At 37.8% G+C, this 26,636-nt stretch overlaps 1 protein-coding gene across 1 annotated transcript in view; it reads left to right on the top strand.

Annotated features, from left to right (window-relative positions):
* LOC117413980 (mannosyl-oligosaccharide 1,2-alpha-mannosidase IA-like) overlaps window positions 1-26,636 on the top strand; it is a 113,772-nt gene that overhangs the window by 60,281 nt on the left and 26,855 nt on the right. Inside the window, exons 3-4 of the mRNA XM_058999359.1 lie at window positions 3,647-3,762; window positions 19,951-20,031. Coding sequence (XP_058855342.1) covers window positions 3,647-3,762; window positions 19,951-20,031 — 197 coding nt within the window. The remainder of the gene's footprint in view (window positions 1-3,646; window positions 3,763-19,950; window positions 20,032-26,636) is intronic.

Below are 26,636 nucleotides of genomic sequence, written 5' to 3'. Positions count from 1 at the left end.
TGTGTCTGGGAATGAACCTTACAAGGAAAACACACAGAATTTAACATGACTGGAATATAAAAATGTAAGATTCCCCATCAATAGTCATATTTTTACATATGCAGAACGGCAGTTGATCATTTGTTGATGTATCAGTATAGGATTTGGTAGGGGTAATTTCCATCAAACCACGCTTACAGAGGAGTTCTATTGATCTGTGGAACCTTTGCAGTTGCCTTGGGCCCACATTCCAGCAATTATGAGCAATCTCCCTATGATATGTAACCCAGTGCAAAATAACACTGCTGTTCCACCTTTGTGACTTTCGTTTTCTCTACAATGGAGCCCTTGCAGCCTACATTTTATTTAATGCAAGGATTTAATGTGATACAAACAAACCTTCATTCATGAGACCTCAGTAATCACCCAAGGCCAATTTAATTAAATATTTTATTTTCCTTCAGATCAACCTAATAACAAGGCTGCTCTGGTATGCAGTCCCAGTGTCGCCCGGGTGCCCTTTGTCTTTTGACTTTTCAGTTGCATAAACATGACACCCAAAGGGCCTGTAGGAAATGAAAACACATTTCGAAATAGAAATGATTGCCTGTGCTTTAAGCGTTCAAGTCGTTAGATTAGCAAAGCCAGACTACTACTAATGCAGTGGAAAATCTGCCAGCTTTATCTCATGTTGCGTATATGCACAATCGACTTAATCTGTTGTTATTGGAGGCATTAACTTTTTGTAAATGACTACAACTAAGGCTGCCACCTTAAAACGTGTAAGCAGTTTTTATAAATATAAAGTAGTGCTTTGTGTACATGTATTTTAATTCTTAGTTTACTTGCGTGACTTACCCATACATTTGAAGATTGTTATTATAGACGTTTTACTTTATCTTCTGTAAATATGTTGACAAAAATGGAATATCTTCTATTTAATTGACAACTGTTTTGATAGGGGCATACTTGAAATGCTATTCAGCAAAGGCTACCAATTTTGTAACACAGCAATGTTCTTTCTCCTTCACATACAGTGCTCCTGTCCATTGCATCAATCAAAAGAGAAGAAAGAAAAGCTTGCCGAATTCAGGGACTGATGCACCTGTAACAATGTTACAGTGTGCAATAAAAAGGATTGCAGACAATTGTAACATATTCCTTATTGAAGAAAAAACATTATAGTACCGAGTCAAGATATAACCCAGTGCTATTGAATTCTTGTATTGATAATTTAGTCTGGAAGATTTTACTATGACTTTTCGAAATTAGTATGAGGGATCAATTTAAGAAAGATGCATAAATAATTTACTTTTTAAAAAACCATTATATTATCTTACTATACACTAAACATGAAAAAAACATAATTATCTATGTCATATAAATGTTCTATCAAGCGAAGATGATTAGCACAGCTAAAGAAAACCTCAATCTTAGAGTAATTATTACTATTGCAATTGTGACGACTTTGATTAAAATCACCTGAAAAGATGCATTGAACATTTTATCAGTTATATCAATAATGACAGCCATTCAATATCTGCGGCATTAACTAAACAAGTTATCCGAAGTGATTTCAGAAGGGACGCTGAATTAATTCCACTAATTGAAATGCGATCGAACTAACAGGTCTTGGAACTAATGAAAAAAAAAAAAAGAAATATCTTTAAATATTCCACCCTATAGTACTGGAAACTAGAACAGTTCCTTATACAAGTAGTACTGGAAACTAGAACAGTTCCTTATACAAGTTTGCCACAGTCTTTTTGCATGGCATTGTTGCAGTCTTACTATGCATTTACCATAGTTTACCTTGGTTTGCCATGTTGCCACTTTTATAGTTTATTAACTGGCTATTACATGACAGTGGCCGTGACTTCCCCAGACAAACTTCATAGCTGGCTGTCTTAGAAAAATAAACATCTCCCTCGCTAGTACAAAAAGCCCTTATTTCCTTGTATGTTTAACCAGCCCTAAAGTTATCGCTTAATTAACTACTAGGTTACTAGTATGTTAACAAATGTGCTTCATATTTAATTCACAGTTAGTTAATATATATATATCAACATATTAACTATTATAAACAGTACTATAAGGACATCAGGGCCTTCATTAAAATATAGCCAAAAGTGAACAAGCTGACAGTGTCTTTCATAAGGGAAGCCATTTGTTACAGACCAGAAACGTTTACTGAGATAGTAGGTCACCTTCTGGAGAGGCGATGGTCTGTTATGTTAAAATACACGCCAGGGAAAGACAAAGAAACCTGTGAAATTGTTGAGCCCTGTAACTGATCATCCATCCAAGGCCATACCTGCACTCGAAGGGACTGTAAATGAGGCATGCTGTTGAATTTCCAAAAAGCAGGTGAAGATGAACTGCGTCCCAAAAGGAAGACCATTATGCATACGACTGTACCCTGATGTGGCCCTGAGCAATCAAAACCCTGCCGTGGGATTGGTGACTGGAGTAATCTTATCAAGCGCACCAGCCAAGTTGAAAACCGAAAATATACTTAAAAAAAAAATAGTTAGCCATACAGTCACATTCAGTTCAGAGGGATCAGGGCCTACCATACCATGACGTTTCAATACCGCTAACCTCTTTTGACACGGATAAAATGGGAAAATTGGTTTTCTCTGTAAATAATCTGAAAAGCACTAACTCAAAAGTTGTTTTTTAAGGAATCCTGATGAGCCCAAGCCAGGGATCTGAAACCACATCTTGTGATAGAAGTGACAAGACAGATTGCCCAACTGTTCTCCGGTTGCAATTCCTTAGCTTTGCAGCCAACAAGACAAGACAACTCTAGCTAGATTGGAATCGGGAAGCAATGATTGTGTGGAGAGTGATTTTTTTTTTCCATTGTCACTCTTCCACAGGCTTTATTGTGACAGTGCTTTAAACTTGTCAGGGATAGAGTGATTTATAAATATTCTGTTTTCCCTCATCACAATAAGCTTCCTGCTGTGAAATCTTTGACTTATTGACCTTTTAGTGAGGGTATAACATTTTGAAACTCAACAGTGGAGCTGTATACAGTACAATGCGCAACTCGCAAGTTAGCGATTATACAGATACAGTCGGTTCCATTGAAACGACACCAAGTGGCGTCCATTCAGGTTATTTCTTTTTTTAAGTTCTAAAGAAAAATGCACCAGAGCTCTTCAGGGGATTTTTTCACAAAATGTAGTTTATGCATTTCTATAAAAAAAAAAGAAGAGTTACCACGGTAACTGATCGATAGCCCACGGTGCACTGCAGTCGCAGTTACCATGCCTACCAGGGTCCACTGCATGACGGAATCAATGAAAATGAACGGCACACAAATAAAATAAGGTTCACAATATATTTCTGAATATAACAAATATTGCGTTTCATTGCCTCCTTACCTTTTTAATTCCCAGTTTTGTCTGTGTAAGTGCATCACGTTCCAGGCTAATAATCCTATCATTGTATATTACACGTGAATGCAATAAAATACATTAAGAGCAAAATACTTTGCTCATTGTACTGTAGATTCGAAAGCACATAATGGCATTGCAAAAGCTGACAGTGGGCTGAGTGGAGAAGATCGAAGGCAGTCCTGTCACAGTTGCTGATATGCTGGTGTTGCATTTTGTTAAGAGTTGCCTATTGACTTTGCTGCTTTTCTCTCACCATGCAGGGGGACTCAGAGGAGCCTCCATCGTGGATTCACTTGATACCCTGTACATCATGGGGATGCTGGAGGAGTTTGAAGAAGCTAAAAGCTGGGTGGAGAAAGAGCTTGATATGAATTCGGTAAGTTCTCATAAATGGGATTTCAAAACAAGGGGCTTTATTTTCCACTGTGCTCCTGATTTGTTTTATTTGGTAAGGTCAAAATATGATACTATATTCAAGTGTATAATTACACCTTTTATTGCACGTGCATTGGACTGTAATATTTCACCTAAAGATGGGTCATTTTGTACACAACTTTTAAAGGAACGTGGAACATATAATCCAGTTAATGATTCTATATACTCTACCAGTGAACTGAGGATCGGCTGTTGAATTGAAGGATGAGATCTGAGGTCAGTAAGCTGTTGGAGTAAAATAATACTCTTCAATTACTGTAAATACTATTCAATTACTACTACGTTAGCTTTCTGGGTTGGGGGAATTTCATTTTATTTTGGAATTTTTAAAGTGACTTATGGTTCTGTTGGTTTCTTGTCTTGTGAGGATGTACTTAATTGAGTCCTGCTATCCTCACTCAATGAAAGATATTGCCAGTTATGTGAATACAGGATAAAGACACATAGGAGAATATTTAGTTTGTTTCTCCTGCATAGTGGTTTGGTGAAAAGGCTGTGCACAATTTGTCAGATTGTTGGAGTGTAGTTCCCAGTAAGTTAAGGACACTGTCTTTCATGTATTTCAAGAAGACATATGTTGTTCAAGTACTACTGAAAACGGCTGACATTTGAAAAAAACGATCTAATTTTCAGAACAAGAACATTTCTCCACGAAAGGAATGATTCTTCTTGTTCAGATAAATGAGTTTTGTCATTACAAATTCTGGCTACGTTCAGTTTCTCCTACTCTATACTGGTATACAAGTCACTCTTTATAAATGTCATTCATTATTTTGAAGGCCCCTTATTTAACTTCAGAGATTGTTCTTCGTGAAACACAAGCAAGTGTACTAAGTCTAACATCAGCCTTTTATCAAAATCATTGCCCCACTGTAGCTAAGACTGAGATATGCAGCTTTTATATAGAGTACCAGTGTTACAGAAAGCATGCCAGGGATACCATTTGCATAACACATGAATGAGTCAGACAAGGGGCAGTCCATAAAACAAAAGTGTATGCTGCATATTGCAGGTGCTTAGTTGAATGTATTAATGTATTAAAAAAAAAAAGTCTGCTGTCTCCTGTCCCATACTATGTTGTTAATATGTTGCCACTAGCAGAATATAGGAACATTCCAGAGTTTTGGGGCTTCCGCACTATGCATATCAATTAAAGTAATTTAAATGTTTTTCAGCCGAGCTTGCGGAGGTACAGAAATACATCAGTTTCAAGAGATGCACTTCATAACTGAAATAATTAATATTTATATGGTAATGAGTTCAAAGCTTTTCAGTTGAGTGTTCTGTTTGTTCTCTTGATTATTAGTTTTATTAAGTGCTAATAGTTGATGTGGAGGTCTGTATATTGCACGGTGCAGAACATTATCTGTCAATAAAGTACAGACACAGAGTTCATTGACTCTATTATAAAATGCATTGGTATTTTGTGGTGTGTTGGTTGAAAATCTTGAAAAGCCATTAAATTGTGTTTTGATATAATCACTACTGTATAGATAACTGGAAATTAATGATCCCGGTGCATTGATATAAACCAGATCTGGTTTTAACTAGTTACTTTTCAAATATAACCAAGCACTACACTGCCAGCTTAATTCAAAATGGTATCTCTTCACTTAGTAACAGTGCCTTTTTTTGTAACATGTTTGTTTCATAAAGATAAATAATCCATGCCGAACACCATGCCAAAAAAGAAAGTGCATTATTAAAATGCTTTCAACCAGTTTCAATGAATGAAATCTTCTGCCGCAGGTCTCTTTGCATCCAGCATTTCTTCGTAATCCAGTTATGGCAGACTAATGCATTTCAAATTTAATTTAGTGGAGCTGGCGTTGTATTTACTGGCAGATAACGACCTGACATGCTGCATAACAATTGACCACTGTTTCATTAGGTTATAGAGGGTACATTTTATAGAATGTCTATAAGGACAAATACATCCTTAAATGGCAAGATAACGTATAGACCAGACAGATAGATTTTGAAATGCTTATGCATTAAGTGGGTATAAAGGCATTCAAACAAGAGCTGTTATGGATTGTAGCATCCAAAACTATGGCTGTACATAAATACATGTATTAAACACATTCCCAAACGAATTCTTCATCTCGATATATAATGCACCTGTGTGAAAAACACAATTGTTCATGATTGAAGGTTGCTATCAGTCAAGGTGTTGTGTGGGTTGGTAATGCTGCATTGTACAGTTTTAATACTATTTGGACAACGGGACCTTTTACTGAGACAGATGGTGCCTGCATTTAGCAGTAAATGCAATAACAGTTGTAGCTGCAGGGCCTTTAATGACCTATGGTAATAGTCCTAAAATATTGTTGACTATCGTTTGGTGCCTGCCACATTGTATTGCTCTGTGGGAAGTTTTTTTATTTATTTTATTTTTTTACCACAGCAGCATTGAAAACTACTGATTTTGTTTTGGGTAGTCTGTTTCACTTTCTAGGTCATTACACACCAGTACGTCTTCAGGGTCAAAGCATGTCACTACTGGCTTTTTTAATGTTGAAGGTGTGAAGAGGATTCTCTTCAGGTGAGCAAGTATAACAGGCTACCAGAGCAATGAGAATCTTGATATTTATGCAATTACGGTATTTGATTAGCTATTCAAAGCACAGCTGGATATCTGTCATGCATATAAGGTAGTATTTGAATGATTAGGACAGGGGGTCCAAAGTGGGCTCTTCCACTCCTGGTCTTTGTTCCAACCCTGTTCTAAATTGTTTGACCCAATTAAACCTCCGTCCAGACCCTGAAAGAGTTAATTGTATCATTTTACCTGTTAAACCTGGAGTAGAATAGCCCTCCTGGACCGTGATTGGGCACCCCTGGATTAGATAGTTTGGCAAGGACCCGCTCTCAATTAAGGTGTGATCTCCAGTGACGGCCAGAGGTCAGCCAAGGCCAAATGATGGAAGACCACTGCCCCCCCCCTCCCCAGCAGGGAGAGATATATGAAAAGGAGGTGGTGGAAAAGGCTTTCAGAATATTTTGTGAAATGTGGACTTGTTAAAGGACTGAGACTTGGCCCTAAATGACAAGCCTACCATAATCACTTACTGTAGTAAGGATCAAACCAACGCTTTGTTATAAACCTAGTCAAACATTTCATTGATAAGCATTGTGTTATGGAAAATACATTGACAAGATGTTTCTTTGTACATTTTTTTTTTGCCTGTGATATAGCACAAAAAAAACATTACAAAGGTAAACAAAAAAAAAGATTGCTATAATAGTCAGGGTTCTTGAATAGCTCTGCACAAGACTTTTAAGCTTCCTTTGACACTTGACACACAGAAACACACGCACACACACACAACTTTCAACTTAGCACAGAAAAAAGAGAAATCCTGCCACTCAGGGGATGGTAAGAATGAAAACGGTTCCCTCTGCCTCTCCTGGGAACTCTGTTAATAGGCAGTTGTATGAATTTGCCTGCCAGATACATTTTACATATTTTACACATCAAAACTTTGGCAGAAATTTTTAAATACTAAAACATCCTGTAATGATGAGTTTAGTTTACTTTAATTGCTCATTCGGTATTCAGGAGGGCTTCTGAATTGCGTTGTGCCATTCCTGCCACCTTTCTTTTCAGAGCAAATTAAGCAATTTTCCGTCAAGCTAATATTTAATAGCTTGTTTAGCACGGTGGCAGTGCTTTTCTCAATGCAGTCAATTTCCTCTGCTATTTATGCACTAGATCTCAAAGCATCATGTGATTGGTGGGAACAGTTAAGCAGTAAGATCACCGGGTGGTCATGTATTTTCAAAGTTGGCAGAAAGCTGCCTTAAAAAGAAAAAAGGAATTACCATACTTAATACAATTAGTCAGTAGATGATTAATTATTAATTGGTCAACCAGTACAATACTGATCAAGGGCCAGTTTCAGGCACAGATAGCAAGACGTTGCCACAAGGAAAACTAAACTGATTTCCTCAGTGAGTTCAACTCAAATGTGGTGTATGTTTCTATACAATAGGAAAAGGTATAAAGAAATTAATTGTCACCCATTATGTTTGGAAATATGTAAGTGTAGGGATGGGGTGGAGAATAAGAACAAACACCTACCTCAAAGATAGCCCGGACATGATGTGGCATATACAGCACACCACAAAATTCATTCAGTCCAACTGTAACCAATTGATTTATACTTTCTTCTGTTCCAGGGGCTATGCTGGCAACTTGCCTGCCCACGCCAGTTCTGCATTTCCCAATAGAAACAATCATTTTCTCAATAGAAACAATAAAGGTGGAAGCTTTTTAAGCTGTAATACAGCTCACCCAAGTAAATATGATAAAAGATGCATTTTGAGCACTGTTAAGTTGTAGGATGTAGGAGATGAGACAGAGTTCTCTCAAGATCAGTAAACAATGCAGAACTATTTCCTTAACCTAGCCTCTTTAGACCACCCTTAGTCAAATCTTTAACACTTAGTGATTTCTTCAGGAGTACATCCACCAACTGGGTCATATCAATGAGGTGGGTAGAGAATTTCAGCCACCGATGCAACATTCAAGTGCATCCCACTACTGTTCAATGGGATTGAGATCTGGGGATTTTGCTGACCAAGGAAGATGACCTGATGTTTACTGGTGAATCAATGGATCCAGCCTAGTTTACGTATTTACAAATGGTTGGAGTCTTTAATGTTGGAGCGAAGGCTGTCCTATTAAAGTGGCCTTTGAGTTCAGGTTGGGGTTATAGCAAGAAGAAGAGCCCCACCATTGCAATTTGAGTGAATGATCCATGAAGGTTTATTTGTGACGGCACCAGCTAGGGTCCGGTCTAGAAATCCTATTGAACGAAACTTGTTAACATTTAGATAGCATTTTGAATAATTATTAAAGCGACTTGTCCCATAGATCTTTTATGGCTGCTGCTACAAGTGTCAGAAGAAATCAGCCAAAGCTGTGTGCAGATGTTCCGTGGCAAGGTTCATTTCACACTGACCTAGCATGTCATCGTTTGCAGATCTAAAATGAAGAAGCCCATAGTGAATTACACACTAAATCACTCACAGGACTTATGGTATCACAACGGATCTCCTTGCATTTGAGTGGATCCAGATGGCTTATCAGATGCGATGCTGCAATGTCAATAAAGCCTGCAAGCACCCCATTTGGACGCATAGCTCAAAGGTAAAACATGTGGCATCTACCATCATTGCCCTCACCACAGACAGAAGAAGATGCTTACGCAATTGTATATGCAGATGTTTGATTGGATTAAGGCATGATCAGGTTTAAAATAGTGCAGATGGCCATTGATTCAAGTTATCAAGTTATCCGATGACCAGATTCACATATACTGTAATTGAAGCTCTATCGCATTGTGTGTTTGTCTTAGATTTCAGGTAGGATTTCCCCATGGAAAACATTACAGTGCTTAATACTGTGAAAACATTGTGCGTCTGTACCCTGTCATCTACAGCACATTGGTTACAATTGTTTCTGTGCTCAAAGTTTTGTGCTTGAACATGACTGGGAGTTTTAAGCATATGCTGCGTTCAAATCAAGCAGTGTAATTTTTACGGCACCTTTCAGATGGAAGGACCCATCATTGTAGTAAGGCTGTAGGCAATTATTTTGGAATTTTGGAATTATTTCTTTCTTCCTTCAGGATTTTTTGAGACAACTCTTCCGGTGTTAATTAGAAGCGAATGAAACACATACGAATTGGAATTCCGAACATGCATTTGGTAAAATATAAAAACTGTATCTCTTTGTTGCTAGTCAGTTTTAGTCATGGCGGACAAGACAGAACTTTGACAGAGGGATCTAGGTGACTGGTTGCTGTGCAATTCTGTATCCAAGTCTGCACAAATTGACGTCTCATACAGCACAGTGTCAGAAATGTATAGAACACTTGAAAAGGCACTTCAGCAGTAATTGTTTCCCACAATGCCTAAAGGAATAATGGTCACCAGAGCCATTTAAACCCCTTGCAGATTCATCACGATGCCCTACGCCTGTATTGATAGTGTTATGGCAGGTGTTTCTCATTTTTATATATATGCAGACTTTTGAAACTGTATATTTTTTCATTTACCAGGCCTTTTTTTTATATAACTGTGCAAAGATACATCTTAAACTAAAAAAATATATTTTAACACGGTATACCGTAACAATTGTTCTTATGCCACTCCTCTATTACAGTTATTGGAATTACTTCAAATAAAATTCCTTTATTCACATAAGAACTTAATTCAGTTGTGTTGACTGTACTTACATTGATTTGCCTTGAACAACTGGTCTCCAGGGCTGAGATGCAAATGAGGGTGTAGACAGGGGATTGCTGTAATCGGTGTGTTTGCTGTTTTAAGCATATTTTCAAGAATTTGAAGCGTAATCACAGTTGGCCCCTGCATTAAACATGTGTTTATTTCTAATTTGCTAAATTTAGAGGAGGGGGCGTTTTTTCTTTCTGAAGCAAATCATGCTACTGATGTCTTGGAGTCAACAGCTTTGAGAATCTAGCCCACTATAGCTTGGAGTTCGTTCATCAGTTCCTTATATTATGAAACTACGATACTATTCACATTGACTCAATAAAGGTCCATTTAAAATGTCTTTGTATATCTAGTCCAAGTAACTTGTTCGGTTTACTGGAACTCAAGTGATCGAATTTGCTTTTGATGAATGACATTACTTTGGATATGTTTTCCTCACTAACAGTTACACATGTCTTTTAAGGAAATGATTTCACTCAATAATTAAGAAAAGTTCACTTGTTTGGTTTACAGTGCAGTTGGCAGTGATAAGCAACCAAAAAAAACCTTCACACATAATGTAAAGCTGATGGACAGGTGGTTGGGGAGAAAACTCCCATGTTAGCCTTTTCAGCTTCATCATCCTACAACTTAACAGTGCTCAAAATGCAGCTTGGAAATCTTTCTCCTGTATTTGTTTCTATTGGGAAAATCAGAACTGATGTAGGCAGCTAGGTTGCAGAGAGTGATGCCAGCTCAGTGAAGCTGTCAAGTGTGTTTTTTTTAAAAGCCATAGATAATGATGAAGACAAGAAAAGTCTTCCCCGAATACAAGAAACAAATAGTATAAAAGATTGATTTCTTAACTATGGAATTTAATTTCTTATAGTTGGATCTGAATGAAAGTGTTCATGTTTTTTTATTTATGTAAGCAGTGTTCAAGGGTATGCCTGGTTCAGTATGGGAACCTCATTGAACACAACATGCATAGAAACGCTACAGAGCACTTTGTATGCCAATAAGTATTGTTATAAAAACAATCCCTGCTGAAAACCTTTTCCTCTAGCAGACCTGAGTTTTAAGAAACTGGAGGTATACTACTGCAGGGGAATCAGCATACATTGCTGCGAAAGGAAGGCATTATGCCAGCTACACTCTTTGCACTATTGAACTGTTGAAACTGGGCCCCTTGTGTGGAAGAGTTTTCCAAATTAGCCAAGGTTAAGCTATCATTTGCATGTGTCATGTTGCTGTTTATTCACCTATGAGAGTTCAAAATGAAAAATCAGCTAATGAAAACACAATGTACTAGGCATTTGCTTATCTCAGAGGGCCTGGGGTTGTTAAGCTTTTATACCATGAGGCATACAGAGTCACGACAAAGCAATTTTTTCTTATAATACCTCTTAATAGTATCATCTAAATACAGTACAGTAGGTATCTCAGATACACTAGCTTTTAAAACCACAAAGGTCTCCTCTTCAGGTGAGAGCGTAATTCTGTTGCTCTAAATATCGCCACTGTTGGTTGCAGACCTGGATTAGCACTAATTTTGGACCACTTTGCCTTGATTCACATTAGGTAGTCCAAGATCTAAAAATGTGAATGTTCTTATTTAAATCATGTAAATGAAGGCGCTATTTAGATCTGCAAATGCAATGTACAGGTCAACTGGATAGATTCCATGGCTTTTTTTTTTTTTGCACGAAACATATATAATTATTTTAAAATAAAAATGTTACTGGTTGTAGCACCCGATTGTAAACAAGTAATTATATAAATAAAAAATATATAATAAATGATAATTCTTCTTTTTCTTCTTTTTCCCTTTTTTCTCTTTCTCTTCTTCTTCTTCTTCTTCTTCTTCAGTAGTAAAATGCTGTTCAAAAGCTTACTGAAGCAAAAATTAAAAAGCAAGGAAGATATCATGAAACAATATATGCAATTTATGAAAAACATTTCTGCTAAATGAAGGAGTGGTTCCTTTGTTTCCTTTCACTCGGACACACGTGAGTAATCATCTGAATTGAAGGTTGGACCCCCATGTTGTTATCCATCACTATGCGTTTTCATACGAATCCAAGCCCTTTAGTTCCACAAGCAGGAGTGGTCCAGACTGGTCCATAGCAGCCTCAAGCAATGCAAAGTAAAGAGTTGTGTGAGATGAAAGTGCTTTCCTTGTTAATGCTTAATGCTCACAGTTAGGTTTCTTAATGAGAAAAAAAGAGGTCCTGGAGGACCACTTGGAATTCAGGCAGGAGAATCATGTCCTGGTCCAGGGCCAATCGTTTTCATGAACTGGCTGTGGTGAGGAATCTGAATCAGTGTAAGCATGCTGTGATCAGCGACACTGGGGAGAGGTACAGCAATGTGCTCAGTCCTGATATCTCGGAAGAGCAGATCCAGGTTGCAGCCTGAATGCTCAATGTTGCAGATATTTTACATGTGCTGGAGAAGTTGATGAGAGAATAGGGAGGCTTCTTAATTTGCATTGGCTTTTCATATTGGTGTGTGTCCGCTCCCCCCCCCTTTTCACATCCTCAATAAAACATTTTTAACAAATCTCCCAAAGGTGAAATTTGAATGTCACTTTGACAGATCCTTTAAGACTTAATTCCTTTATATTTCGGTACAGTAACCCACAGTTTAGGGGATTATTCACAGATTGTATTTGGCTATTACACTGTAAAGGGACAATTTGCAATTACATGAGAATGCATTTGTATAGAGGTGTTTCAAGTTTTTGTTTTTCTTTATTGTATTACTAAGTAGAAAATAAAACATTGTCTTTATTGAAAATGGTTAAGCCATGGAGAATGGTCCTATTGTCATCATTGCATAGTCTAGAGTCCTGGTTCTATTGGCAAAGAAAAAACGAGCAAACCAAGCATCATAAGGTCATTTAGATGAGAGTGTTTCTGCTTCTCATATAGAATGGTTTAATTGTTTTTTTATAAGAGAGAGTCAATACAATTGCAACATAAAAAAGTTGCCTTCTCCCGAAGTAGAAATGTCCCTGACATAATCCAAGTAACTGGATACGCTTTCATAATTTAAATTCAGACATAAGTAAGAGGCAAAACATTACTGGGCTTGTCTCCAGTAGGTGAGTTATCCATAGTTTAGTGTCCAAGGGATTTAGCTAAAGCTAAAGCAAGGCCATTCTGACAAAGCAAGATCATCACAGTTTATTACACATACAATGGTTCTGTATTCACAAAATAGACAGTTTGAAAATTATAGTTACAGACTTTGAACACCCAAGTACTAACTATGAGCTGTGACCGGGACAGACCAGTGGAAACCAGTGCTGGTCATTGCTGGAATTTCCAGCGGTGTCAGCAATTTCATTTCAAAAGGAACCTGTGAGAAAATCAGTCTGTAAAGAAGAAAGCTGTTTTTTTTCACAGGAAACTCTGGGAACAAAACACTTCCCGTAAAAGATAAGAATGATTAGTGTTTCTATTTGTGGTGAAAAGTTATATAAATAGTCAATAGTTTTAGGAAAAAATTTTCCCAAGCACTAAGACACAGGAAGAAACTTACAGCTGTGCCAGTGTCTACATATTTTTTTGAGACAGCCCTACTGTAGCTGTAGCATGAGTACTTGGTACAAAATACCACACATATAACACCGCAAGTAATGTGCAGACACTGTTTAAGCTCTCATTGAATTATTAAAAGGATTTTGATGACTTTCACAGGTTTCTTCCAATCCAGTCAGTGTGCATTTAGATATGACTTGTTTACCGTTTCAAGGCTATTAGTATTGACGTGAACAGCATTCAAACCAGGGAACTCCTGACTGCTTGACTCCCCTGCACTAGCCGCTGGCGACGAAACAAACATTTCTTTTGGGCAACGTTGAATTGCAACTGCAACATTAAAATATTTGCTGAGATTGATTTAATTCTTCTACCGTATGAGACACATTTTATACTGCGATCTTTGAAGATTGATAAATACTGATAGCAACCGGGATGTTGTTAGGAGGTGTAGTAGATCTGAAGAGCTTTCTCTTTTGTTGAATGGTCAGACTTTCTTCTTTGAACTGTGTGGTTTTCTGCTCACTTCCAGCCGTTACCTGAAATTCCAATTCATTAGGCAGGCACAGCGCTTGAGTTATAATGCTGAGTTTCGTGAAGTGCGGATTAATGGCTTGCGTGTGTGGATTGCGATATTATCTGGGATAATGACTCACAGATCACAGAAGTGGTTCTTGGATTACAGTTTGGGATCCTCTGGTTAACAGCACCGTGCTGTATACATACATTAACATTAAAAGGAGGAGCCTGTGCCACTGTACAGAATGGTTGAAGATTGTTAATCGGATTGTCATGATTATAACCGTTTCTCTGAACTTGGAATAATATGAAGCGCTGGTAATTACAGTTTGTTAAAACAATGTGTAGTAAGTGTGACAGCAAAGCCTCTTTTTGAAGAGCATAACTGGTGGTTTAGCTGTCTAGGTTTCATTTACAGCAGATATGAAATGATCACAAACATTGTGTTTCATGCAAATTATGCATTTACGAGCAGTTTGTTTGTCATGTAATTATGATATAAAGATAAAACATATCCCCTCAAACTGCAATTTGGCATTAACATACACACTTCGTTTATGAACGAGAAAACAGATTTGCGAACAAATTAACAAGACACTAGACACATTTTATGGAGGAGTATTAAATTATTATAAATGATATTCCAGAAGGCCATGTTTAATTGTCATATCCAGCTAAATTAAAAAAAAAAAAAAAACGAATTTGTAATAGGAACTATACCTGCATTTAATACAGCCCCTTAGATTAGGATCAAGAGTTAGTGTAGGTTGACGGTATGACAGGGTAACGTGGAGATGAATGCAGAATGGAAGCACTGGACTTGCTTTTGTAGTATGTTGAAATGATATCCCTGAAATACATCAAGAATATATATTATTGGACCATGTGTTGAGCTCCATCATCATGGATATGTATCAGATAGAAGGCCCTATTTCTAGTAGAAAGGCAACATGCTTTTAGTGAATATATACATTGTATAAAACCATAGAAATGGTATGAAAATCAAGACACAAGTTGAATTGTCCTGTTTTCTTGTCCTATAATATTCACATTATTGAATCACTTGCTTCAGAGTAAGTATCAGAGTTCTTGAAGAATATTAGAGAGGCAACAATTAATTAACTAATCTATTATTCATCCCCATGGCTTCAATTAACGGATTAATCTCTCTGGTGCCCTACTACAACACTAATGCATGTTCTCTATTTCTTTTGCTTCTTGCTTTTGAATAATAGCGTGTTCTCAAGGCATTGCTTATTGTCAATTATTGCATGCATATACAGAAGGGTTTAAAATGACGAGAACTCTTTACGCTGGTATGACTAGAAGATTCTACACTCAGACTGCTACCATATTTGTTATGTACTGCTATTACTGCATCTTTATTGGGGTATGCTCAGATCACCCAGTCACACAGTAGCAGTTCCATACCCTCTCAGCCAATCACAGTGCATGATTTTTGCAACAGCTTCTATGTCAAGGGAGCAATTGATTGGTTCTGCAGAAGCTGCTAGAGATCTCCCTGGGCACTTGATTCGCTGCAGCAGATTTTTGGAAGTTCTCCAGTCGCTGCACCTCCTGGGTAGAGTCGACATCATAGCAGGAAGTGTAAATAATGTGATTACTGACTGTGCAGCTGCTGTAGCTTAAAAAAATAAAAAAAATAAATAATTACATTCGGGTGGTAGTAACCATGCTTTTTGTGGTTTAGATCTGGAAACAGAACCCTGATTCTGTACTCGTCTGGGAGAGTAGGGGATAATAATACAATAATGCTATGGTATAAGTTAAAATGTACAGACCCTCTCATGTGGTATAAGAGTGTCTTCTCATGCAATGTGGGTGGCCCCTAGGGGACAGTATCAACTGTTAACTTATTATCATGTTTTAGAACACAATACATAGTTAATAACATGTATTTTTTCTGTCGGTTGGTAGTCTACTGTGCATGAGACAACAAAAAAAGATATGATGCACTTTTAGTAGGATGATTGGCAAGCGCTGTCGAAGATCTACCGGATCTCTGGCAGAGAATAAATTGAGAACGCACAAGCTTAAATTGCGTAAGAAGTTGCTATAGCAACACCATGTCTTCTGCGTTTTATCTGTTGCTGCACAAATGTAAACAGCTTCTTCTTCTAAAAAGTGTAGTTGTTTTTCAAAGGAAAAATTGTTAAAATAAGCATTACCCACAGAGACCGCTCCAGAGTACTGAGAAGCATGTTTTATTATCTCTCAAGTTTAATTAAAATGTTCTAGTCTAGGAGATATTTGGTTAGCTTTCATTTGTGTCCCTTAAATTAGCAGATACACAGATACGGGGATGCTGAGCATTGTGGGTAGACATTTTAAGCAGAGCAGTGACAGGTTTATATAAACATTTTTTTTAAAATTAGTTTTGTACTAAAAACAAGAAAATATATATGTTTTTATTTCTAAACCTTTTTTCTTAAACTGGAGCAATTAAATCACTTGTAAAAGAAGTAGCAATAGGTAATTTCCTGGATTTCCTTTGTTTTAGAATGAAATGTAATATTTCCTGTAAACCTTACATTCATTTTTTAGTTGCAAACTGTACAGTGGCTATTATAAAACAGAGAACTATCCCATTACAACCCTTTTTGTTTTGTCAGCAAGTGTCATTGTGTCAAGCTGTGGCGATGTCATCTAATTATTTGACAAGAAATCACCACAAATAACTCACAGTGCCTGCTTTGGTTCCCTATTGGTATCTTTGTGAGTGTATCACAAAAACTTCTCTGCATAATTTCAGCACCACACCTTTTCTTTGTCGGTGGTTCAGTGGTACAAACAGATCAATACATTATTGCACGCTTAGTGGAGTATCGTTGTAAAGGCAATATCATCCAGTATGTTTGTTTCTGTTAGTCTGTCTCTATGCACTGATAGACCATGGTGTTCTAGTTTTTCTTACTGTCTTCATAGCACAAACTTAAATTAAATTCCATTTTAATGTACCAACATAGGAAATTAAGAAAAAAAAAACAACTTGTGAGTGCTTAGTAGACTTTAAATTGTATTACTTAGTTGTTTGGTTCTAGTTTTGTAAAAAAAAAGTGTCTTAATGACTGTCCTTGCTAGGTGGCACTTATAAGCAAAGGCAATGAAGCACAGGTGGCCTTAATTGGTACCTGCTTTGGAAAACTGACAGCGAAATCTCATCATCGTAAATGCAAAAGACGGCAATGCGTAATTTATCTCACGAAGATGGTCTTGTCTGTTCCTCACTGAATTCAAATGCACCTTTCCAACTCTAATGAGAACTCCCTCTCTGTGACCACCTTAGACTTTGCTCAGTCTCTTGTAATTGGGAGACAATTAGAAACATTTCTTTTGACACCCACTCAATATTAAAGGAGTGCTAACCAATGCTTTCAAATGCATTTTTTTTTTGTTAGCGTTATTAATATTATTATGGGCCCCCCTTTTATTGTGCTGTTTTCTTCTTGTTTTTTTTTACATTCATTCAGGATATGCACACTTTTCATTTGCTATAGGTGGGTTACACGGTAACACGGTTGCTGCTACACCATTGGAGTGAATCTGAACTACAAAACCCAAAGTTATTAGTTAACAAGCAGCAGCAGCTTTCATCTACAGAGTAGCGCTGTCTTTGAAATAACTCTATATTCCAAACTGAAGTATAAAGCAAAGAACTAAAAGATCTTCAACAGAACAAAAAGAGCTAGTGCTTTTTTTAAAACATTGGTTAACACTCCTTGAAGACTATTACTCCCATTGGTAATAGACAGACTGCACTGCGTGTGTGAATTATACCTTTTGAATTTACTAAAAATGTCATTTAAAAGCAGCAGCATTACAGTTCAACAACATCTATTCTGGAATTTGAAAAAAAAAAAAAGCAGAGATCAATTTTTAAAATCTTGATACTCACTGTAAGAACTTAAAGACAGGCTTTCAAATTTGGATCTTATTAAAACATGCCCAAGGAACAATTTCCCATGCTTAGGAGATCAAAGACAATTGCGCGGGACAGAGCAGAGCAGGAACCAGGTGACTGAAACAGCAAAGTATTGCTCAAGCCGCTTCAGTGTACAATACTGTATAGTGCCCAGTCTCACCTGTCCACACTCATTCGTATTAGCGCCTAGTTTGACTTGACAACCAATGGGAAAAAAAACACTGTGGCTTTGATTTTAGTCTTTTTAAAGATGCGTTCATGTTTCACTAGCAGGAGAGATGACATGTCTTCTTGCTTGTTAAAGATGAATCACATACTTATTCTATAGAGTATGGCTGCACTTTCCATATGTTATGTGTATCAGGGCAGAGGCAGGACACAAACCTGCAACCACACAAGCATCTTAACCGTTATTCAAAAGTGCAAGGCTCCTCTGCATTCGTGGTTACAGAGGTTTCAGCCTCATCTCATCTCACCGACATGGGGCACAGTCCATAACGGCCGTGCATCACGCAGCACTGCCCGTTACATAGAAATCAGGGAGAAAACCCATCGATCAAACTATGTTCCTTTTCAATCATGGGAAAATAAAGGTAATGGCATAATTCACTGCTTAGCCATAAACATTTGGATTTCAGTATGTGTTTGTAGTCCACACAAAATAGTGGTCTCAACCCACAGCTTTCTTAATAGGGGGGTAATTATTATGACAAATTGTGGCTGTTTCAATTTGTTTTAGGTAGTAAATTGACCAATTTACCATTATTATTCATGAGCTAGTTAATCACTACTTTGTTGACAAAGTAAGAATGGTTTAAATAGATACTGTCATAATGATAAACACGATTCAAATTGCATGGAGCAGTCAGTGGCATATACGTCTGTTGCAAGACTCTTATTAAGTTAGGGAGCTGGTGGTCAAATGCACAGGCTAGGCAAACAGTTGCATAGTACTTCTTCTTGGATTCTTCCACTCATGAGTGTAACTGCACAGGGAAAGTGGCTTGTGGCATTCTTTTGGGAGATTGAACAAAATGAACAAGTAACTGCTGTTCATCAAACCTGCGGAATTGTTGAAACAGGATTAGAAAGCCAAAAGAAAAAGAATGTCATGTTGGGACTTAGCAGCATGATCTGCCCAATCAATACATGTGCTGTGCTGGTTTTTACCCTCTTAAGCCAATTTTGAAGCCTGAAAGACGCTCTAATAGGAATGACATGAAGTACCCTAGTGGATCTAAACCAGACAGCTTTTCCCTATAAAGGCCTTTCTTCTGTTTGGTTCTGTGTCTGTATTTTATACTTCAATTTGGAATATGTACATATTTCAAAGACCATATGAAAAGCTACCTGGTACCTATCCCCTTCCTGTGTGGTAGATCAAACTCACCCCAATGGTTTAGCTGCACTCAGACCTTATAGCCTACTACAAAGGTACCAGCAGTTTGAATGTAGCATTGTGTTTCAAATTTTTGCATATCCTGATTTAAAAAAAAAAGTAAAGAAACAAAAGATAATCAGGACAGTAAACAGGGGTAATAACCTTAATAGTTAATAAGAGGTCAGAAAATGGATACAAGGAATATTGTATAGTGCTGTATGATAAAAGCTGATATCCAGTCCATTACTACGCTTACTGGCCGCTCTAACCTCAGCATCCTATATATATATAAATTCCATTTGATACAAACCATCTGATACAAAGCAATTTCAGATGGCTGCATCACATCAATATCAGGGTCTCCGATACACGCCTAGAGATACGCTATGCTGAGAAGTGACTGTAGTAAAGATTCATTCCACTTCCTAAGGCAGTAGCTGCTGTTGATATGGCAGACCTGAGTAAGCAAGTGAAAACAATTATTTTCTAACCCTTTTTTTTTTTTCTTTCTTCCAGAACGGAGAAGCGTCCCTGTTTGAAGTGAACATCCGTTATGTTGGTGGGCTGCTCTCAGCATATTACCTGACGGGGGAAGAGGTAAGATTTATAGACAGCCATTATCTTAGTCATTCCTTCTGAATCTGCGAACTTATGCTGGAGTGTTGCAGGTCAGGGCTAGATTTAATGTATTATGAATGATAAGCAGCATAGCAAGATGTGTTTCTCTTCCGTTGCTTAATATTGCAGGTATGATGTTCTCATGTGATTTCTATTACAGGTTTAAAGCCCCTTTTTATATTCTATAGGAGTGCTTACTGAATAATCCTTTATCTATTAGAAGGCAGAAGAGCACATTATTGACATTTCTACTTAATGTGAATTGATCAGGAAGCATGTACATCTAATGTGGGTGGCTGTTGCTGCATGTTTGCTGAGTTACATTTACCACATGGGTGTACATGTACTACAATAAAATAAAAACAAAGCCTAAAACTCTGACCCCTTCTAGAATTCTAAATGTCTCCAATAACACTTGTGTGTCTTATTGTATAAGAGATGCCATCTCATGCTGTTTGGGCATGAAGACCAGACAGAACAGCTGAGTTCTTGTTGCTCAAAATGTGAGAAATGACACTCCTACAGTCAACTTATTATAAATCACAAAAACTAAGATTGTACTCATTTACTACTCTGAAAAACATAGGCAACTTCAAACAACTTTATTCAGCTGATCCAAAAGGCGTTTAATACACGAACCTGCCGTAAGTGGAATATTTGTAACTTTTATCCTTCCCACTTCTCGCGTTGTTTCTGCCATTGATATGATTATTATAATACAAAGTGTCCTCTTGCTGATAGAGACTCCAAGGCAGATTACAATTCGTCATTCACAACACATTGTTGTATTTCACTCCTGTTTTGCATTCTTTGGTTAGGGATTACTAGAGTTCCTACTAGGCATCAAAAATAAATTGCCCTGTTTTTGATACTCTGACAGTTATTCTTTGGTATTGCATAACAGCATTTATGCTCCAGCTCCCTTTTGTTAAAGTAAACTACAGGGTTTAAGAGATATATATTGAGGGAGACAGCTGTCTCGAAGAAAACTCAATGCATCCCCTAGCTTTGGGGCTATATATTCTTTAATTAACTCAATAGAGAAAAATGCATATTAATGTTACCAATGAGAAATGAACAACGTGAGACTGCTTGGGAGAGTGTGTATTATATTACCTAGTTATTTGGTTCTAGCTTTGTCATATTAACAGGTGTTAATTAAGGACTGGAGTTATGCTTTGAAAATATAGCCCTCGGTCTTTGTTTTAAGGTCTATGTTGTCAAGGCCTAAGGTAGGCCTTAGGGGGCCATGCTCCCCCAGTTTAGATCTAGTGCCCCCCCCAGTTCAGATGCCAGGCAGATAAAAAAAAAATCCATGACAAATCATTAATAAAAGTAAAGTTAAACACAAAAATATAACTGTAATATGCGTTATTTCTGGAAAAACTTCTATGGTTGTATATTTTTACAGATTAGTACCAGTAACCCCCCCCCATTAGCAGCCCCCATTTTGCTGTACATTATCCTGATATTACAGTGCATTATCCACGCAGAAAGCATGATCTGCAGTATGTAATAGGAAAATTAGCAGCAGCATTCCAAGCAGCACAGAGTAAGAATACATAATGTGGAGTAGGTGTTTTTTTTTTTTTGTTTATTTGTTTGGAGCCAATACTTAAAATGAGAATAAACAGTTTGATACTTTATATGTTCAAATGGAGAATTCTGGATCTTGAAGTACCCTGGTTACATCACATAGGGACGTATCTTAGAAACATATTTTTATTTACCAGGCTTACAATAATGCATTTTTTTTAAGTGAGGTGGGGTGTGCAGCTGTAATTTCTGTCCCCTCTAAAGCTGTGGTTTTGTACAGACTTTCCATTTATTAACTCGCAGTTGCCACAGTTGCAGAGGAGGGCAGAGATTACAGTTACACACCCCCTAGTGGTCATTTCTAAAGCTACTTCAGAAATTTAACTTGGTGGGGAAAAGATGGTGGGAAAAGAATCAGATTAGTTAAGCCTGGTAAGTTAGACCTAAGCAAAAAAACAACAGATAATGAGAGCGAATACACAAAATAGGATATCGATCGGGTGAGAAATGGAATGTGAAGGAAGCGTAGATCAACAGGTCATATAATAAGATATCATTCATTTACACAGACGATTTCCCCAAATTGAAAACATACACGTTGTTTCCTTTCATTTCCAGAGGGTTTGCAGCATGTAGTCATTCCTACCCGAACAAACAACACCACACACTCTCTCTCTCTCTCTCACACACACACACACATTTAAATATATATACAGAGGTCCACATCAACAGCACATGCTCGGTAACTACAAAGTTCAGTTACCCAAGATAACAGTCTAAAATCAATACCAATTTGAAAACACTGAAGGTTCGATAAAGAGCGCTAGCTAGCCTCTCAGTGGTAGTGAAAGTGAGATTGATCTTTAAAGTGTTCAGACTGGGATAAACCCTTGCGCTGTGTATAGCTTGTTCTGTTATTGGTAGAGTCCCGGAGAACCCTAATTAAAATGATATTGGGTGAGGTTACCTCAGGTAGGCTTCTGGATTTTATTGACCTTCTTCTGTCGTATTAATTAGCGTTTTTTCTCTGTTACGTACAGTTCAAGTCAGGTGTGAAAGGACTGGTCTGGGATAGGAAAACAAATTGTTTGGATATTTGTAATTGTCCTTGCTAACTGTCTCTTTACTGAGTAATTCCTCCATCTCTGTTTTCAATGGTTGAAAGATCGTTTTGGATGTAAACGCTTTTAAGTGTGACAGCTTCATGACGTACCGAATGACTTACAATGCTATCGAATGGCTCAAAATGGAAACAGCGTCTGTTGCAGACAACTACTGAATTAGTCTTGTAGAGTAGCTATTAGGATCCTATTTCAGTGACTACCAAAATAATGGGAATAGGCATGCTGTCTGTTGGAAATGCTGTAGAGGACAGAGTGATAATTGGAGCCAATTCATTTATAACCAGTTGGGAGACCGTGCTATGATATAACATGTGAGATCTCATTTCCTGTATTATATGTTTATTTATTTTGTGGCATTTGAACTTATCTCTCGATCATTGTATAATTCATTCTTATCTTCCCACTTTAATTCTCTTATCTATACAATTTCCATGTTTTACTTAATTTCACACCTTTTCTAACCTTACTAGTGATAATCGACCTATTCACACCTATACATGATTAATGTCTATTACATTAACTAATGCACTATCCTTGCTCTATTGCACTAATATGTCACTGTCAATACAGCATGCATGCAAACCTCAATGGTACCTACCTTTCCTGGTAAAGGCACAACTGCGTGAAGTGCAGGGTGAGTTGTACAGTCAGGGAAGCGCAGGGTGCCATCCCTCGCTGGGAATTTTACAGGGAGCATTGCATTGGTTTTGGTGCTCCAGTGGATTAGGGAGGAAACATTATCATGGACAGTTTCTCCTCACTGCTACAGCAGACAGTACTGGCCAGATGCCCGGTGAGCTCAAACGGACACCTGTCCTCCAAGGGCTGATAGCTCTCCAAAATGTGCTGTTCAGCTGCTGGATGTAACAATGCACTTGGCCGTGGGATCGGAGGACTCCCACTGACAATCAGTTCTCCAAAGCTGTGAGGATTGCAGAGGGAACACAATTTGACATTCTAATAAGAAAAATGGGGGTAAAATAACTGGGCACAGTTGTAGCTGCCCTTGTGCTGCCATTGCATCGTAATAAAGTACAGCTGCATAACGGAAAATCGTACAGTTTGTGAAATCTTGATTTGATTAGGCACCTCCTTTATTTCTATCAAAAGCAGTGTGTCCTGCACTGAAAATGCAAATCTGCGAGTATCTGTAAATTGTTTGGTTGTGTATGAGCACAGCATTTGTAGCTGAGCGAGCAAGCATGTAAATGAGTGGAGCTGAAGTTAATGGGGTGAAATCAGGTGAAAAAATGGCGACAGAGTGCAAGCAAAGTGGCAAATATTACTTCTAAGCAGACAAGTGAAAAATAGCCAATGCGGACATTTCATGAAAGTGGTGGCAGGATGTTTTATACTGCATGTAATGTTCCTGTGGATTACAAACATAAAGAAAAGCAAGCTGTGACAAACATATTGAAAGCACGTTACATAAAACAGAAGCTACAAGCCATTGAATCTGCAGAAGGAAAGACAGCTGTACTGCCCGAGTGAGCTGTTTTCTGTAAAGACAGAAGAACAAATGCATTGGAGAACAGAAATTTACCGACTTACAGAGGCATTCTTTACAACATGCTGTTAACTACCTAAGCAGGAATTACAATTCGACTTTTCTTCCAATGCAGAAGGTAGACACATTTTCCAATTTGATACCCTTAACATGGAACATGTTTGTCATTTATAGAACATTCCACAGAGACAGGGTAAGGCATAAAATATTCAAGACGTTACAACAGACTTGATCATGTCCTTTCAGACTCACAAGTATTTACATATTCCACAGAGCAATGAGTCTCCTTCAGGGCGTGCATCTGAAGATATATAAAATAATCATGGAATTAATTAGCAAATGCCATTTTAGTTACTATGCCAGCTAGTTAGATTTGGTAGTAATTTAGGTTTTTGGTCTTAGGTTTACACTGTATAAGCCAGCTAGTTCCAACTCAATTTCTAGTTGCCTTCAAACCAGATTTTGAAGTCGCCACCAAACCAAACGTGATTTCTGTTTTCTAGGGGTAATACATAGATTTCAAAGCTGTGGGTATAAATCTTATAAACCTGGGAGTCTAAAGAGAGGTGGTCTAAATACTTTAATTCCAGATCAATTTCTCTTGTGTTTTCCCCCTGGACTTTTTTATGCAGTAGATACAGTAAAGATACAGTAAAATGCAGGTCACTGAAAAATTAGGTTTCGAAGTTTAGGGTGGCAGTATTTACAGTAAATCCGCCACTGTTGAGTTAATTTAAATAGACCCCATGATTTGTATTAAACAGCAGCACAGAGTCAAACATCTGATGACGATGCCATTTATTTCAGTGCAGGGTAAACTTGAAACTCAGCCCAGCACAGACCCAAAGAATTGGGCTGCCTCTGTGTGCCATGCTGGCGATCCATTTAAACTGAATAAACACAGACCATAAGTCTCACTCCGGTAGCATCTAGCCTGAATGTTTGCTTTAAGGCTTGTTCCAGACATGTAAATAGACAGTGGAATTAAGCCCTTGTTATGCTTATCCATTAGTGATCAGAAGGAGATTTAGGAGTGCATCTACTCTGACTCTCACTGTCTGCTTGTTACTGTGCTGCAGGGACTGCTGCTGCTACTGGTAATGTCACTGTTAACCAATGCATACCTCTGCCATGTGCTCTATGTGCTATTTCATTCTGATATATAAACACTGTTGTGCCAGCTGTGCTTGGAGAGCAGACATGTCTGAGTTTTAAAGTCCCAAGTATTTGATGACTGGATCAGAAAGTGGTACACAAAGCGATTCTAAAGAAGAAGAAGAAGAGTACATTAGGTACGTTTTTATGGTAAAAGTCCATGGTGGTTTCCATTGACCATGTTTTACCCAGCTTCCCAATGCTTATTATTTTACCATCCATAATGCTTCACTGCAAGGCATTATGCTTTTATTATAGTACGTAGTGCTTACTTCAGCTAGTTCAGCCCAATAAAAGATAGCAGCTGAAAGTGGGTTCATGTATGCCTCTGTTTTAGACTTAAATCATTGCCGGGAAGAATGCAGAAGTCCCCTTTGCGAGTCTGCATTCTTGAGTGGCCTCAGTTTGAAGTCTGAGGGGATCTACGTTATTCGTCGTTTAAGTGTTGTGGCAATGACACAGACTTTCAACTCTGTATTGGTCCAGCGGGCAGGATTAAGCCACACAATCATGTGCACAATTGGCATTCCATTCTGCCCAAGTCGATGCCAGCAAGGATAGTCTGCTAAATCGTTTAAAGGTGTTTGTGCGTGCCCTCTTTTATTATGTTGCTTTGTATCTAAAGCTGGACAGAGCCTCTGATTTAGGTCACACCCGCTTTTATTTTCTCATTGACTCACAGCACAAAAGTCAACAGCAAAAATAATGTAGCTTCCCCTGTTATTAAAATCTATCAACTCACTGACACATAACTGAAGCTTCGCCTGTCAACGTTTATGATACAGTACTTAGTCAGAGCAGGATCATGACAGCTTTTATCACAGTCACAGTCACACTTTAAACACGTTTTCAGTGGGAATTAACACTTGCTCTGATTCAATAGCACAACAATGAAGGAAAGAGTAGGGTTAGGGTAACATTGCAAGGACAAGGGCAATGGGAACATTTTCTGAAAGGTATAAAACAATTCATGCTGTGCAAAACTAGCAAGCAGTTTCAAAGTTACCTGTTGATAATTGCAGCTGAGTGGTTTCTCACTAGTTGTGTAGCATTAAAAGGTTTTTATAACTTACATTGAGACTGAATGCAGAGCTTTTTAAATTCTCTCACTTGGGCATCTTACAATAGTCCAGTTACCAAGGTAGGAAGGGTTGAAGTGGCACAGATGGCAATTTCACTAGCTTTAACCACTAGAGGCCAGGGTTCCAATCCATTTCAGTGAGGAAAAAAAAGGAAATTAGTTACTGAGCCCCAGCAGACAT

Source organism: Acipenser ruthenus, chromosome 25 (genome assembly GCF_902713425.1).
Source record: "Acipenser ruthenus chromosome 25, fAciRut3.2 maternal haplotype, whole genome shotgun sequence".
In the NCBI taxonomy this organism is placed as follows: Eukaryota; Metazoa; Chordata; class Actinopteri; order Acipenseriformes; family Acipenseridae; genus Acipenser; species Acipenser ruthenus.
The sequence above is the reverse complement of the archived record's forward strand: the minus strand, read 5'-3'. Positions and strand labels throughout refer to the sequence as shown.